Source organism: Phacochoerus africanus, chromosome 7, assembly GCF_016906955.1.
Source record: "Phacochoerus africanus isolate WHEZ1 chromosome 7, ROS_Pafr_v1, whole genome shotgun sequence".
Lineage (NCBI taxonomy): Eukaryota > Metazoa > Chordata > Mammalia > Artiodactyla > Suidae > Phacochoerus > Phacochoerus africanus.
In genome coordinates this window covers 9849725-9866323 of record NC_062550.1, presented here as the reverse complement: position 1 = coordinate 9866323, position 16599 = coordinate 9849725, and the positions used below count along the sequence as shown (strand labels likewise).

General features: G+C 62.5%; 1 protein-coding gene and 1 pseudogene across 1 annotated transcript; one reads left to right on the top strand and one right to left on the bottom strand.

Annotated features, from left to right (window-relative positions):
• Positions 1 to 1835: 1835 nt before the first annotated feature.
• SOX10 (SRY-box transcription factor 10) lies at positions 1836 to 12039 on the bottom strand. Its single transcript, XM_047786291.1, has 4 exons — positions 11830 to 12039; positions 10805 to 11310; positions 6128 to 6396; positions 1836 to 3769 (listed from the first exon to the last, which is right to left on the bottom strand). Exons 2-4 carry the CDS (start codon positions 11230 to 11232, stop codon positions 3066 to 3068), a joined length of 1401 nt encoding a protein of 466 aa, XP_047642247.1. The 5' UTR covers positions 11233 to 11310; positions 11830 to 12039; the 3' UTR covers positions 1836 to 3065.
• On the top strand, positions 11231 to 15420 carry LOC125131629 (uncharacterized; annotated as a pseudogene).
• Positions 15421 to 16599: the final 1179 nt, after the last annotated feature.

The following is a 16599-nucleotide window of genomic DNA, read 5'->3' as shown; positions in this document are numbered from 1 at the left end:
AAGACCAAACAGACTAGAAATGGCCTAATATCCTGCTTCTCAGTGGCGGGAAAGGGTGGCCTGTAACAAATCTGAGCACATGAGGTTGGTGCTGACCGGTCCCTAGAAGAATTATAGAACAGGCTCTCGCATATTTGAAAACACTTGGATAATGAAAAGATCCATAGAATTTCTAAGAATATCGCCAAATGAACCACGTTTTCTTTTTTCAATGGTTACTGGTCTGGGAGGGTGGGGGAAGGCCACAGATACAGTGAACCTTGATTTTAACAAGGTATCCGGCAGCCTTTCTGTGCAGCTCTGCCAGAGAAGCGTGTACTTGAAGGTGATGTAGTTAGATTCAGAATTGATCGTACAGTCTTTCTCTGAGAGTACAGACAACGGAAATGAGATGGAGAGCTACTGAGTGGTGTACACAGGGCCTGTCCCTCTTCAGTCCAACCAATTTTTCATTAGTGACCTGAATGATAATTCAGGTTTCAGAGATGAAGCTCAGAAGGAGAGCTGTAAGTTGGATTCATAATATAAATGGGGAAATGGTCACATCCAACAAGATGAAATCTGTTAAAGATCAGTCTAAAGTCCCTCATTTATCTACAACACGACAGAATCAACAAAACACCTGAAAACTGCGTGGTAAACAGTTGGGGGTGATCTGACTTGGCTGCGGGTTTTATCCACAAGAGAGGCGTTTGTAGTTACCACTCCGCTTCACGGGATCCAGCGGCTTTGGCGAGGTGGCCTGAAGAGCTTGCATGACTTCCAGAGGGCAGTTTGGCCACCCTGGAGGATGGGGCTAGATCTGGGTGCCCCCTGCCCCACCCGAAGTCCTGATGAGGAGGTGAGGGGCTAGAGCCCCAGACCGATATGGGAGCTGGGGCTGCTAGTCGGGAGCTGGAGCTGTGAGAAGCATCACTTTGAGTTATAAGCGGAAGTAGAGGGGAAGACGTGACAGTTAAGAGCGCCAGCTTTGGAGGCAGCTGGCTTTACGTTCTGGCACCAGTGACTTCTTAGCACCCACCTCTCAGAGCCTCAGTTCCCCATCTGCAAAATGGGGATAGTGACTGGACCCACTCCCTCATGGTCCTGCGTGAAACAGCCGTTGGCCAGGGAGCACCCCATACGTGGTAGCTCCGATGGTTACTATGAGCTGGGTATGAGGAAGGACTGCCAGCGGTTGGAGCTGCCCATCAGTGGGGCTCAGGGAGGGGGAGGACTCCCCCGTGCCCGAGGTGGAGGAGGTCCTGCCCCCAAGTGCAGGGTGGAATCCTGCTGAGGAAGGAGCTTTTGGGGAGGTAGCCCTGAAGGGTGTAGATGGCACGTGTGCCATCCTGATTTACACCTAGACACAGGCGGCTAGATCCTGGAGTGGACGCGCGCGCACTTGTGTTTGTGTGTGTGTGTTACTGGGGGAGCCGGCAAGTGGAGGGCACCGTGAGAGAAAGCCCTCCACCCATCCTAAAGGACCAGGCCTGCTGGCTGCAGACAAGACGTCAGGCCTGGTCCACCTTTCAAATACCTGTTCCTTGACTTCTCTGCAAGGCTGCCTCTCTGCTGGGCGAGCTAAGGGGCTGCTTGGAAAGGCTCTCGCTGAGTTCCAGCTGAGCCAACAAGCGGCCCCCCTGCAGGGTGGGCACAGCAGGGCTGGGGCAGAGCTCCCGTCTGAGGCCTTGGTTCTGAGCACACCCGTGCCCACTGCCATGCTGCTTGTCCTCACCTACATCAGGAGGGAGGGGACCTTTGGATTATGTATCCTTCGCACTCTCCCCCAGCTACTTCCAGAAAGCTGTGAGGAAGCACCAGTACAGGGATAAGAGACCAAGAGACAGGCCAGGTCAGGTCCACCAGGCAGGTAACCGGAACCTTTACTTTTATTATGTGGAATGCTTAATGCAGAGTTAATAGAGGCTGGAGTACCTAGCAGAGGGGAGAGGGGAGAGGGGAGAGGGAGCTACTGAGATAAATAAGAGGGGGGCAGTAATGAGTTACATGTAGATTGTGGGGGCTGCAGAACAGGAGAATAGGGGCAGAACAGAGCTACATACTTTATTCAAATACCACTGGGAGGCAAAGGGCAAGAGGCCAGGGCAGAATGTGCACGCCAGGAGTTTAGGGTCTTCAGCCTGCCGCCAGCAGCCTGGGTGCTGCGCCCTGGGACTCCCCCTGGAGCCGAGGGTTTGGGCCTGAGCAGCGATAACTCTCTGGAAAGCCCAGGGAGTTGGGGCTGACAGAGCAGGAGCCGCAGGGCCTGGTGAGGGAAGAGGGAGCGGGCGGGGAGCCTGGGAGGGAGGCTCTGAAGAGTCTCTGAATCCTGTCCTGGAGTCCCCGCCCCTCCCCTCCTGGGAGACCTCCCCTCAAGGTCTGGGAGGGCGCAGTGGCGTAGGACCTGGGCCCCCTTTCTCCATCAGACAAAGAATGAGGTTGCCGGCACAGAACTGGATCTGGGGGCCGCTGTGCCAATTCCTTTCTGTGTTCAGGAGAGGGGGTGCATGGAAGGGATGAGGAGACACCCCCCACTCCACTCCCTGGAGGCTGTTCAAAGCTGTCCCCAGCCCCCGAGGGGCAGAGAGCCCGCTCCAGGCACTGACGCGGGTCTCTGGCCAGCCTTGCTCTTAGGCACATGGCACGGGTTATGTCAGACCCCTTCTTCCCCACGGAAGGGGAAACCCGGGCACAGGCGTGGCAAGGCCTCCGATTCCCATCGCCCTGATGCTTCCCCCTCCCAGAGGAGGGCGAGCGGGGCCTTCTCAGATCCTGGGATCGAGGGTCATTCCTGGGGGAAGGTGCAGCCCTTCGTTTTTCAGTCTAGGGGCAACAATCAACCTCCTTCTCCTCTGCCCAGCCGAGTGGCCCGGGGCTGTGCCCGGGCTGGAGCCTGGATAGGATGGGGTGGGGTCATCAAAGGCAGTGAGCCAAACAGAAGGCCTCCCCTCCGCTGTCAGCCTCCGCAGCCTCTGCCACGGCTGCCGCCGCCGCCGCTGGGCCGAGAGGGGCAGGCGGGGAGCAGGGCACAGGGGCTGGGGGAAGGGGCGGGGCGGCGGTGGCAGTGGGGAGGGGGGCCCCCTTTAAGGCCGGGACAGCGTCGTGTATACTGGCTGCTCCCAGTGTGTGGGGCTGTGGGACTGGGGCCCCGAGGGGCTGGGGTCAGAGATGGCCGTGTAGAGGGGCCGTTGTGAGGGCCCCATGTACGAGAAGGCCGAGTAGAGGCCAGAGGTCTGGCCCGAGTGGCCGTAATAGGGTCCTGAGGGCTGATGGTCAGAGTAGTCGAACTGGGGGCGGGAGATGGAGGGGAAGGCCGAGCCGTAGTGGGGCAGGCTGAGCGAGGTGTAGGCGATCTGCGAGGTGGACGGCTGGTCGCTGTAGTGCGAGGGCCCCTGGGGCCCCGCGGTCTCCGTCTTCACCTGGGCTTTGGCATCCACGCCAGGTGGCGAGACCGTGGGCAGAGCCACGCCCGGGGGCTTGGAGATCCAGGCGGAGTGTCCACTGGCCACGGCCAGGGCGCTGCCCAGCCCGTAGCCAGCTGCCGAGTAGCTGCCCACGTGGCCCGGGTGTCCGTTGGGCGGCAGGTACTGGTCCAACTCAGCCACATCGAAGGTCTCCATGTTGGACATTACCTCGTGGCTGATCTCGCCGATGTCCACGTTCCCGAAGTCGATGTGAGGCTTCCCGCCCTCCCCCATGGAGCGCCCATCCCGCTTGGGGTCTGCCTTGCCCGACTGCAGCTCTGTCTTTGGGGTGGTCGGAGGGGTGGGGGGGCCATGGCTCTGGCCTGGGTGGGGAGGGAGACAGACAGAAAGCGGGAGCCGAGGTCAGAGGCTGCTGGATAGGTCACTTGGAGACCGGACGCCTCCAGGAGGCTGAGGACCGGTCACTGCGTGACCTTGTAAGTTTCACAGGTTTGGGCAGCTCGAGCTGGCATTTAATTGTATAATGATCTTGGGTTGATCTCCCGTTATTTATGAAATTCCCCAATCTTAGGAACGGGTCCTGTCTCCAACTCAGAATAGGACTCCCCTCTGTCGCCCACCTCCTGGAGAAGCCTGTGTCATTTTGAAAAGTTCCCACTGGGAAGTTCTTCCTTGTGCCTGCTCAAGCCGGCTCCTGTCCCCGCTCCCATTGCTCCTGAGCTGTGGAGCCCGCTGGGGTCTGGGCTGGCCCGCTCTCCCGGAGGCACTCAGGCCTCTGGTGGCTGTGCCCTCTGCTGATCTTAGCCGCCCTCCTCACTTGCTGGCCTGCCTCTGCCTCCTCCACCCTGGGCCCTGAGCACCGCTGTGTCGCCTCCAACCCCACTCCTCAAGTGCCCCTTATTCGAGGAAACTTTCCCTCTGACCCAGCCCTGATCCCCACGCTCTTAGCTCCCATCACACCCCTGCTGCCCACGGCTCCTCCAGCTGCTCTCCTTGCCTGTTCAGGAGCCCAGAGCCAGTGACCGCCTCTACCCTGCCCCTTTGTCTGTCCATTTGCTCATTCACATATTCATGCAGCAAACACCGAGGAGGCACCGCTGAGCACCAGGCACTGTGCCAGGTGTAGGGGATACAGATGTAAAGCCAGTGGGTCCCTGTCTGCCCAAGCTCCTGGTCTTGGAGGGGATCCAGGGCCCATGGGTGGCTAGAGTGCAGCAGCGGAAGTGCTGCGATGATGGCTTTTGTGCGAAGGGCTCAGGAGACCAGCAGAGGAAGCCACCCTCCTGCCCTGGGGCCATGGGGAAGGCCTCCCGGAGGAGGTGCAGCCGAGCTGAGCTGCCGAAGGGAAGAAAAAGCCAGGCCCACAGCAATGCGGCTTGTGGTGGCGGTTCTGTACCCGGGGCGGGGGTCTTGGGATGCGGGCGTGTCCGTGAACCTCCGGAGGAGTGTGAGGGGGGGATGCCGGACCCGGGGTCCCGTCGGAGGGAGAGCATGTCCAAGGACCATGGAACCAGGGCTCCACGAGGGCGGGCCTGCGCCTCCCCCATCAGGCCAGAGGCAATGCTGAGTCCTGCGCGGGCCAAAGTGTCTGGACTTTGGGTTTGAATCCTGGCTCTGTCATTTACTGTGTGACCCCGGGCGGGCCCCTGTGCTCTCCTAACCAGTTTCCTAAACAGAGACGATACCCGGCAGCTCAGACATGGTCTCCTTCTGGAAGCCTTCCTTGCCCACAGTCTGGTGGGAAGCTGGATATTTTTGGAGACCTGACTGGGAGGACAGGTGTGGACGACTCCTCCCTAGAGGTCTCGCCCCCTCTGGGTCTCGCACAGGCTTTGTGTGCCCTCGTTTCTTCTGTACTGAATTCAGGCAGTGTGGTTTGCATCCCTTCTCATCCCTCTAGTCTGGGCCACTGAGGCCAGGGACCATGGCTTCTCGTTGGTGTCTGCTTCCAGGTCTGTCACAGAGGAAGCCTCAGAGCATGTCCTCTGAAGGCTGATCTCTGCTTCCCAAGACCTGCCATGTGCCTGACCCCGAGCATGGTATTCTGTATGCTGAGAGCACAGGCGAGGCAGCCGAGGTGCCAACAGAAGCCCCAGAACCAAACCACCGGCGCTTAGACCTCAGCTGTATGGCAGGTTACTCTCGGTGTTCAGTTTACTCTCTGTAAAATGAAAGTAACTTGCCACACAGCTGAGGTCTGCGCTCAGGCAGTGTGGCTGCCGCATCACAGTTTAGAATGATTGAATGAATTAATACACATAAGGCAGTTAGCACAGTGCCTGGCACACAGTAGGCGCTCCGTTAACGTTAGCTGCTATTATCATGGATGAGAATGAAACAGGATACCCTGTCTGATTCATCCATGGCGCGTGCTCAGCATCGCATGCTGTGTCTCCCCCGTCAGACTGGGAGGTGGGAATGGGGCAGTGACCTCTCCTCCATCTGATCTTCCGTTTTTTCAGAAGCGTCCTGTCCCGCCGTTCCTTGGCGTAACTCCCGCGGGCCTCCCTGGCCTCCTTAACGGGCCTCTTCACCCAGCAGCAGTTGCCCCTTCTATCAGCCCCGCCCACCTGAGTCCCGCTGAGCTCCCTCTGGGCCCCTGCACCCCAGCTGGGCCAGCCGACCATCCCTTCCCAGAGCTTAGGGTCTCAAGCCGTCCAGCCTTTGCCTCTCCCTGCTGCCCGGGCCCCCCCTCCCCAAGCCCCCAGCCCCATGCTCACCCGAGGGGTGCTCAGGGTTTCCGTCTGACATCGGGGAGCCCTCTCCCGGGTGCCGGTGGTCCAGGTGGGCGCTCTTGTAGTGGGCCTGGATGGCAGCAGCACCGCCCTGCTCGGCCTCCCCGCCCGGGCACTCTGACTCTCCCTGGGCCGCTTTCCCGTTCTTCCGCCTCCGCGGCTGGTACTTGTAGTCTGGGTGGTCCTTCTTGTGCTGCATCCGGAGCCGCTCAGCCTCCTCAATGAAGGGGCGCTTGTCACTCTCGTTCAGCAGCCTGGGGCGGGTGAACGGTAGAGGGGCTGTCATGAGGGTCTGCCCTGGAAAACACGCGGCCCCGCGATGGGGAGCCCTGTGGGCGGGCCCTCGAGCGGGGGCTGTGCGGGCTGATGTATGGACTGGGGGATGGGAGCCCAGGGCACCACAGGGGCAGAGGGCAGTGACTTCTGCCCCCAAATCTCTCCTGGGCTGGACTGTGAGAGTGAAGTCAGCTTGCTGCTCCCGGCAGCCCCTGAGGATGGCCTTGGAATAGAGTCTAGGAGAGGCGTGGAGCTTCCTGCCGTTCAAGGAAGGGAGCATCCTCCTCATCAAAGCTCCCTGCAAGGGGAGCAGCTCCCTCACTAGAGGGTGAGCTCCCTGGGCCTGGAGGTATGCAAACAGAAGCAGCATGGTGAGGGGGAAGAGCCCAGTGTCTGCTGCTTAACTAGCTCTGTGCCCGTGGGCAAGTCACTTCTCTGGGCCTTAGTTCCCTATAAAACGAGGATGATCACTCCTCCTTCACCGGGTGTTGGATCGGCCGAGATGACAGAGCAGGTGTCTTGAGAAGCAGGTGTGGCGCCAGTGCTGCTCGCGGGGATGGGCGGACAGCGGGGCTTCCTGGGGGGAAGCCGTCAGCTCAGGAATCTGACTGTGAATTCGGGGGAGGGGGGCGAGGGGGCAGGAAATGAGTGCCCCTCACTATGTAGGCGACACTGCCTCCTGGGGGACATTATATGGTCTTGTCCAGGGGCTGACAGAGGATAGAAGCTACACTTGCTTCTGAGACCCTGGATGGGGCAGACAGACCGTCTTTCTTGTCCAAGGCCAGCCAGTGGAGGGCAGCACCTGAAGACGGTACCCCTGCCCTCCTGACTCCAGGGCAGGGCTGGGCCGGGGGGGGAGTTCAGGGCTTGGCTGCCCCAGGGTGAGAAGGGCAGGATGGGGTACCTTGACCCACAGGATCTGAGACATAAGGGCCTCCGTGGGAGCAGCTCTGTCGTACAGCCCAGAGGGCCGCTCTCTCTGGCTGCCCCCCTCCCACCACCCCGAGTGGGCGCCCTCTTCACCCAGTCAGCAGAAGGCTGAGTGCTCCCTGGCTAGGATGGGAGGGGGTGGCCATACCAGGCACCTCCTAGCGGGCAGCGGGCAGCGGCATTCCTCTGCAGCTTAGCCTCCCCCGCTGCCCCCTCCCTCCGCCGGCCAGCCCAGCCCTGGCCCAGCTTTCTCCGAGGATCCCTTTGGCTGAGTGATGTGCTGGAGACCCCAGACCAAGGCCTCAGGGTGAGGAGTGGGATGTAGCCTTTCCCACCCCAGCTGTGCCCCCCAGCCAGTCCAGGGGAGTGAGGTGGGGCAGGCCCAGGGGGGTGTGTGCGTGTGGTGGAGGAGGTGGGGGTGCAGGTGGGGGCGCCTCAGCCAGCCGTGGCCCGGGCACAGAGGCTCCCAGGATGACTGGGACACCGCTTCCTCTCCCGCCCCAAACCTTCCCTGTGCCCTCTGTCCAGCCAACAACCGACAACCAGATGTGAATCAGCCAGAAAATGGCAGGGGGTGGGGCACAGGGCCCAGACCAGAGGAGAGGACAGAGTCCAGCACTGCGTCCCATTGGCACCTCCCATGCTGCTTCCCAGAAGTACCCTAACCTCGCTAGAGACCTAATCTGGGGGCGTGGGGAGGCAGGAGGGTTCGCCAGCCACAGCCCCAGGCCTAACTTTAGCCTGATGCTAACCTCACCCCCAGCCTCACCCAGCCCTCCAACCTCGGCTCAGTTCAGGCTCTCTCCTAACCCCCACCCGTCCTGCCACCCTGTAACCCAATCCCACGTCTAATCCTGACTGCAAACCACGGCCTTGTTTGCCCCTCACCGCTGTCCTCTGGACCCCCAGGGTTTGGAACAGGGGTGGGGAGAGGGTAGGCTGGTTCCCCACCCACACTGGAATCACTGGTTGCCACTCCACCTGCTCTTGTCGGGGAAGGGGCCTGTGGGCTGGGGGTCGGGACAGGTTCCAGCCTGTGACCCCCTTTCCGGTCTCTTGGCTCTAATTATTCTCTCCAGGCAGGTCGACCAATATGCCACCAGCTCCCTGTGACCCACATCTAACCGTCCATCCCGAGGCGGCACCGAAGATTACAAGACTGTCGGAGCTCAGCCGGCCACTCGGGAGCCAGGACCTGGGCGCCGGTGTGTCTGCCCCCAGCCCCCTTCCAGCGCCCCGCAGGTCTGTCCGCCTGTCTTTCTCTTTTCAGGTACAGGGCCCTTGATTTCCAGTTTTTGCCCACCCAGCCATCCCCCTTCCTGGCAGCCTGGGAGTCCTGAGCCTGGGGTAGGGTGTGTGGAGAGACTGGCCGCCCAGCGCATATCCAGATGCCACCCCAGGCTCCCACCTGGGATCCAGGTAGCCCGCCCCCTGCTGGCATAGCCTTTGATCCTTGCCTTTGTCCTGCTGCCCCGGGGTAGGATCCTGAGCAAAGCAGTGCCTGCTTTCCTGACTGCCCCACTCTGGGTTGGCCCCTGGGGGGCACCCTGGGTCCCCGTGGCACCGCTGGAGTGGTGGCCAGGGTTCTGGGCTAGGGGAACAGGGACAGACAAGGACAATGGAGAGAGAGTTCAATCGTAAATCCTTGGCAGTGGGGTGGGGAAGGGGGGATCCGTCCTTGCTTTTGCTGCTCTCACTGGGCTCACACTGTGGTCTGCTCATGGTCCCCAAGGCCTGTTCTGTCTGTCTGTCCATCTCTCTTCCGGTTATCTGTCTCACTTGCTCCTCTCTGTCCCATGGCACCAAGGGTACTGGCCTGGGATGAGCCCACTAGGGGGTTGATGGGCCTTGGGCAGGGGAGCGAGCTTGGACTTCTGCCCTTAGCCAGGGTTAGACCTCCCCCAGTCCACACAGCATGTTGGCCCCGGAGCCTGGGGCCTGCCCGGGTGAGCAGGGTGCTGAGAGGGGGCGGGGACGGGACACCAGGCATTTAGCAGATGCGTGGCCGAGGACAGGGCCAGGGGGTCGGATGGGAATTCCTCTTGGTCTTTCGGAGGCCTTCCTGCTCCTTCCACGGCCCTAAGCCTTGGGCTTTCTAGACTCAGGCTCCACTGTGCTGGGGCCGGCAAGAGGGCGGCGGCGGGCTCCTCTGACACAGCCTAAATTTTCTGAAACTCAGATGATCCTCACTCGTGCTCTCCTCTGCCCGCGTCCTCACACCCCTCTGAGCATGTCTTAGAGTGAAGGGACGACCCACTTCTGTCACCACTGGACGAAGGGTCCGGAGACCTGGGTTCTAGTCCGGGCTCCGCCACCAGCTGTTACACGGCCTTGGCGGTCCCTTTGCCTTTCTGAGCCTATCTTGTGGGCAGTCTTGGCAGGGAGACAGGTGGCCTTTGCAGACTCACGTCTCCTGGAGGCCCTGTTCTCTTTCTCAGCTGCCCAGGACGTCTGGGGGGTGGGTTGCCCTGGTCAACAGTCCCGAGGGGCCAGGCGGAGCCCCAGACCTGCGATGAGGCCGACTTCCTCCTTGGGGGGAAACGTTTTCCCCCAGAGGTTTGGGCTACCTTCAGGGAACCTGGAATCCGAGGGACCCTGGGTAGGAAAGGGGCCAACATTTCCTCCTGGCCAAGGCTCTCAGCTCCGGGGCTGGAGGGGTAGGAGGTTACTCAGTGCTGGGTGGGGCCTTGGAAAGGAAGATGGCGCCAGGACTGGGAGAGGGCGGGAGGGGAAGAGACCAGCCTGGCAGCTCTGGGACTGGGTGGGAGGAGGAGGCTTCTTCCCGGGTGTCCCCCCTCCCTGGGAGATGAAGCAGCCCTGGGCCTGAAGGAAGCATGGTCAGAAAGGCACCGGGAAGGCAGCTGGATGGGGTCCTGCGGTGGCCAGTCTGGCCTCAGCAGTTCTCCATCCCTCACCCTTTCAAAATTCCTTGTTTGCCATCCCCCCCAAGGCTGGCACCGTTCTCCACCTGGCTGCCTCAGTGTCCCTGCCTCCCCAGCCAGGCCTAGAGTTCTTTCCCAAGCATTTTCCCATCATGCCCCTGACCCTTGGAAGGGGTGGCAGTAGCCCCTGAGTGGCATGCCTGTGGAAAGGGCTAGTGAAGGCCTGCGGTGCCGAGCCCCCCACCAGCCTTCCCATGCTCCCTCCCGCCTTCACTGGCCCCACGAAGCCCAGGCCCGAGCCCCTGCCACCGACAGAATTCCAATCACGAGGGGGCGCCCTCCAGCCCTCTGCCCCGGCTGGGGAGACAGGCCCAGGCCGTGGGGAGAGTTCCGAGGAGCGCAGCCCCCAGGGGGTGCTGTGGGGGAAGGGCGGGCCCCATGCCCGCAGCAGGCCCATCAGGGAGGTGGCTGCCCCTGGTGAGGGCCCCCCCCCCCCCCGCCCCCGGCAGTGCCACCCGTAGCGAGAGGGCCCGCGGGAGCTGCCCGCCGGCGGGCGGGTCGGGGCGCTCACCTCCAGAGCTTGCCCAGCGTCTTGCTGAGCTCGGCGTTGTGCAGGTGCGGGTACTGGTCGGCCAGCTTCCTGCGCGCCGCCTGCGCCCACACCATGAAGGCGTTCATGGGCCTCTTGACGTGCGGTTTGCTCTTGCTGGCGCCGTTGACGCGCACGGGCATGGGCACCAGGGTCCAGTCGTAGCCGCTGAGCACCTGGCTGACGGCCTCGCGGATGCACACGGGGAACTTGTCATCGTCCGCCTCGCCGTCCTGCTGCTCCTTCTTGACCTTGCCCAGCTCGCCTGGCCCCGGGCTGGCTCGCAGGCCCGATCCGCCGCCGCCGCCGTCGGGCCCCAGCGAGGGCGCGCTCCCCGGGGACAGGCAGCGGGGCTCCTCGGAGCCCACGGGGCTCAGCTCCACCTCCGACAGGTCCTGCTCCTCCGCCATGTCGCCCCCGGCCGCCGCCGCCTCGGCCACCTCCCCGGGGCCCGCCGCCGGGGTCCTCGCGAAGAGTCCAACGCCCACCTGGACGGGAAGGAGGGCGCGATGGAGCGGCGTGCGCGAAGCCCCGACGGCGGCCCCGACGCGACGCGGGCCGAGCCCCGATGTGGCTCCCGCCCGGCTCCCCCTTAACCCACCGAAACCCCTGGGGCCCGCGCACATGCCAGACCCTGGCTCTGCCTCCCTGGCTCCCGCCTCTGCGTCTTCCCACCACCTGGTCCCAGCCGTCTCTTGGTGTGGGTGGGTTTGGGCTTTTTTTTGTTTCTTTTCTTTTTTTTTTAAAAAACCTCCTCTTGGGTGGAGGTTTGTTGATGGAAAGGAAGAAAAACGGACTCTTTATTCTGCTCTAATCCTGGCTCCTGGAATTTCCCACCTTTTCTCTCGCCTTCCCTTCTTCCCTTCCGCCTGCCCCCAAGGATCGAGAGGGGCTGAATGGGGGATAGATGCCGGTGGCAGCCTCTCTCCAGCCCACGCCCCGCCGCAGGGGCCCGGGCCTGGGCCCCGGAAGGGAGGAGCGGAGGAGCGGGCTGCGCACTCACTCACCTCCTCGGACCTCTCCTCCAGTCTGGGGCTCGTCCTTAGGAAGTGGAAAACCGTGTCCCAAGGTGTGCGGTCCAGCTCGGGGCTGGGGGGGGGGGCGGGACGCTGGTGGGTTGGGAGGGAGGGGCTGGGGGCCCTGAACCTCAGTCAGGACGGAGCCTGAATCCTCACCACCAACCACCCTGGCCGGACAGCCTGAGACTGACTGAGCGCTGAGCTGCTGCCGAGGGCTGGGGAAGGAAGGAGGGGGAGAGGGGGAGGGGGAGGGGAGGGAGGGAAGGGCAGAAGGTGGAGCCTCCAGCGCTTTCCTTCGTCCCCAACACTCAGGGCTCCTCCGCCAGCCCCCCCCCACCCCCACCCCACCCGGCTCCCCTGCACTGCTGCCCCAGGCCCATCTTGGGAGGTGTAGGAGTGGGGGCGGTCAGGCCAGGGAAGCCAATGGGTGCAGGTGGGCAGGGGCAGAACCTGTAGCTTGGAGGAAAACTGGGCCCAACTGGGACCCCCAACCTCTGCGTCGGCCTGGTGGGATGGGCGGCTGGCAAAGGACTGGGGAGGAATGAGGAGGAGGCAGGTGAAGGCTCTGTCACATGCGAGGGCGCTGGCCTGGGTGGCTTCACTTAGGACCTCTTCTTGAGTGCCAGCCTGTCTCACCCTGCCTCCTGCCTCCGCCCAGGCTGCCCTCCTGTCCTCAACTTAAACAGCAAGAGAGGAAGATTGCGGGTCCATACCCAGTGAGGCAGGGCGCTGCTGGACACCCCCTGCCCAGGGCAGATCCCCCTGCTCCACCCCTGGCCCCTGTCACCGGAGGCCCAGCCCCTAAGGGCTATGCTGGCTCAAGGCGGAGAGACAGGAGGCTGGGCCGGAGCTAGGCTGGGATTGTCTTCAAGTAGATCTGAAAGGTTCTTGGGACCCAACTCCCTCCACCCTGGGTTCATGCTCTCTCGGGTAGCGGGAGTCCCAATCCTTGTCGCCAATCCCCTATTCCCCCACCCTGACACAGGCTGGGGACGAGCCCTGCCTTCCTCCTCCTCCTCTCGGCTCACTTGTCCCCTCAGCTCCCTTCCTCGTGGGGTGACCCCTCCATGTTTCTGTCCTTCCCATCTTCCTCGGCTTGCCCAGGCCCCTCCTGCAAAGATCACTGCCCCATCTCTTCTTGAAAGGTGGGTGTCGAGGCAGAGGCGAGGGTGTGCGCGGAGGACAGATGGAGCCTGGGCCAAGGTGGCGATCTCGGGGTTTCTCAGCTCCTCAGCAGCGGGGCAAGGCCCCAGGCCCACCGGGAGGGAGTCCTGTGTGGAGTAGGGCTGGAGGGGGTCTAGGCGAGGCCTCGTGCTTGGGAAAGGCCAGGGGGTGGGGTGGGGGGGACACAATGAGGTAGTCACACGAGGCGAAGGCATGTTGGGGGCGGGGGGAGCGGACATTGGAACACACACACACACACACACACACACACACACATGCTCGCACACACAACCAGCCAGACAATCGGGCCAGTGTGTCTGGGGCCTCGGAGCCCAGTGAATTAGGAGTTTGATAAGGGTTTTCTCTTTCTCTCGCTCGCCGGCCTTGGACAATCTCCCCCCAGTTTTCCTCGACGCCACCCCCGGCGCTGCCAACCCTCCTCCCCCCGCCTCCCTTCTCTTCCCTGTGCCCAGACTCTTGTTCGGGGCCTTGAAACAGTGAGCTGTCTTTGTTCGAAATACAGGTGAACGGCAATCATGTGATTAACACACACACACATAAAAAGCTTTTTAACAGCGCCCGCCCGGCCTCAGAACCGCCCAGAGAGGAGCCGCCCTGGATGGACAGAGGGACGGAGGGACGAGCATCCAGCTGGTCGTGTCCGGCTGCCCACAGCAGTCTCCAACACCCGCTGCTGCCCGCCCGCGGCCGGCCTGCCTGGCATCTCCCGATCCCGGTGGGTCCCCGCTCATCCTTCCACCCCTGGGTTCCTCCTCTTGAGGAGGTGTGGTGTCTGTGATTCGGCCTGTGGACCCCCCCACCCCCGCCCCAGGCAGGGAGGGGTGGCCGTGGAGGGTAGGAAGCCAGGTGTGGGGTCCCACAGCTCCCCTTTCGACTCCCCGCCTCCCCCCTTCACCCTCCTGGGCCCAGCTGTGCCAGGATGGGGGTGGGGGTGGCAGTGGGCGCTCTGGGTCTGCAGAAAAGCCACGCTGCACTGAAGGGGCCTCTCTCTTCCCCTCCCCCGTCCCTTTCTCCCCCCCTCTCCTCCTCTCTCCTCCTGTCTCCACAGCGGCCGTGCTGGGCTCTCTGCTGAGAGGTGCTGGATGAGGCTGGTGGGCCTTGCGGGGGGGGGGGGGGAGGGGGGTGCTGTCAAATGCCCAGGGCTCTGGATGGCGGGGGGAGTAGCCTCTGCTGTGAACACACTGCCTGCCATGCTGGGAACTCTGATGCCCTCCATCCAGTCCGGGCCCCAGGGACCCGGCTTTCTCCAGCAGGGGCGGGGGGATGCCCCGTGTTCATCCCTGGGGAGCAGGGAGTCTGGAGGGGGGCGGGCTCCTGGGTGAAGACCCGGGGCCTCTGGCCTTGGCAGGACAACCAGGTGGCCAGCGCCACCTTCTGCTCCATGCCCGGGTGGGAGGGATGCTTCCCCCCCCCACTCCTGACCCTTCCCTGAGGATGCTGTGACCCCCTTACCACATCCCCCGAGCCCCACCTGCCCATCCTGGGTGAGGGTCGTGACTGGTGGACTCTGGTCTGCTCTCTCCCCACAGGGAGGGCCCCACGCCTGAGTGTGATGGCGAGACTCGGGCTTCCTTCCCTGGGCAGAGGCCTTTCAGGAGCAGCAGGGTTTTTCTGGGCTCTAACCTGGGCTCTGTGAATCTGCTCCCAGACTGACTCCTCAGAGGAGCCCCTGAGAGGAGGAGAGCAAATGCAGCTCCATCAAACATAAAGCCCCCGCTGATGACCCTGCCTGGCGGGGCTGCTTCGGGTTAGCGGTGACCTTTAACCCCTTACTCCCCGAGCCCTCTTTCTGGGCGCTGGTCCTGCTCTGTGGAAGGTCTGCCCTTGGTTTCCCTTCCTGGGTCCCAGTCCCTCATCTGTCCCCCAGAGGGGCAGTGATCACCTCCCAGAGCACACGGAGGTGAGATGGGGACAGCTGCTGTTCCGCCGAGCCAGGGCCGACCAGGGGAAGGGGCGGCACTGCTCCAGCCTTGGTTTCCCCCAGGTGCGCCCTCCCTCGGAGGACAGGGCGCGGGACCAGAGGAGGGGATGCTGGGAAGACACTTCACCACCTTGCGGCGCCACGGGGGTGAGCCCTGAGTGGTCCAGGCTGTTCTCTCCCTCGTCCCTCAGGCCCGGCCCCGCTCCAGCCTCTGAGCAGCCCCCAGGTAGTTGCCTGGAGCATCACTGCTTCTCATTCCTGCTTTGCTTTAGGATCACCGCGGTGTCTTAAAGAAACCCTGAAGCCTGGCTCCCCTGCAGACTGGCTAATTCGGAATCTCTGGAGCTGGGCTCCAGACATGGTTCCTCTTTGAAGCTCCCTGGGAGGTCCTGCTCTCCCTCGCTGGGACCGACCGCCTGCAGGACCCGCAGCCTCCAGGGAGGGGGGAGAGGGCTGGGTTCTAGACCCGAGAGCTGGAGGCCAGAACTGCAATGACCCTGGGGTGTGCAGGGGATTATGAGGTGTGGCGGAGTGGGGGGGGGGGTGGAGTGGGTTGTGCATTGGGGAGGGGGAGGGCTGAGGGGCATGGGTGAGGGTCAAGGGTACAGAACTGACCCAGACAGAAGCTTAGTCTGGGTGAGCATGGAGGCAGGGAGCTCCTTCATCCACTTCCTAGGCCCCCACCTCTGGACAGGCGTGTTCCCCCGAGTCTCGGTGCAGGGGAAAGGGCACTGGTCTCGGAGACAGGAGATCCTGCTGCTGGTGTCCGTATGGCCTTGGGCGAAGTATGCCATTAACCTCGCGGGACTTGGTTTTGCATGTATAAAAAGTTGATAATTTTATATATCAGCGTATCCCCAAGTGGCTGGGAGAATAAGAACACAGCATACATTTGGTGCAGAGCACGTGCTCAGTCAACGGTAATTAGTAAAAGTAGTTTAGGGACCGGGGAGTAGAGGATGCTCGCTTCAGTTCCAGTGTGCAAAAGTTTACGGAGCAGCCACCATGGATTTGCTGCAGAAGTTTGTAAGCTGCCTCCTGAGCCCCAGCATCAGACAGGGCAGGGTGTAAGCGCCTCATGAGGGGGCCTCCCCTGCCAGGGCTCCCTCAACAGCAAAGGTCCACTCTTCCAGAACCCCCCAGGGGCCGGCTGGGCCCTGGGTAACCCATCCCCGGAGTTTCAACAACCCTCTGAGTGGGTGCTGTCATTAGTCTCCCTCTAGGAAGGAAACTGAGGCACGAAGAGGTGCAGTGATGTGCCCAGCTCACCCCGCTAATGATGGGAGGCGGGGGACTGGTACCTGCGGTTTCCCTCCTGCGCATGCGCAGCCTCTGACCACTGCGCTCCATCACCGCTAGACCCCAGGCGCAGCCTCCCGGGGGTTCCCTCCCCCCCCTGGGCCTTTGCCCTGGCTCTGTGCTCCCCCTCTGCGAGCAGAGCAGCCTGACTCAGAGGCCCTCTCTTCTGGGACGCACTCCCGGACACGCCTTGCTTGGAATTCTTCTCCTGTATTACTTTCTGGTAGAGGAGAGGGAGATGGCTTCATACCTGCTTCACCTGCTCTCTACCCAGCCCGGCACCCAGTCCAACCTCCTGGCAGCCCCCCACTCACCCTCCGCTGAGGGTAGGGCCTCTCCAGGGCCCAGCACAA

What these genes read in the sequence shown, in the direction of transcription:
- SOX10 (XM_047786291.1), bottom strand. Translation starts at nt 11,232, where the DNA reads ATGGCGGAGGAGCAGGACCTGTCGGAGGTGGAGCTGAGCCCCGTGGGC. An exon ending in ACGCTGGGCAAGCTCTGGAG is followed by an intron (nt 6,397 to 10,804) that starts GTGAGCGCCCCG and finishes CACCCGCCCCAG; the next exon opens with GCTGCTGAACGAGAGTGACA. An exon ending in AAACCCTGAGCACCCCTCGG is followed by an intron (nt 3,770 to 6,127) that starts GTGAGCATGGGG and finishes CTCCCCACCCAG; the next exon opens with GCCAGAGCCATGGCCCCCCC.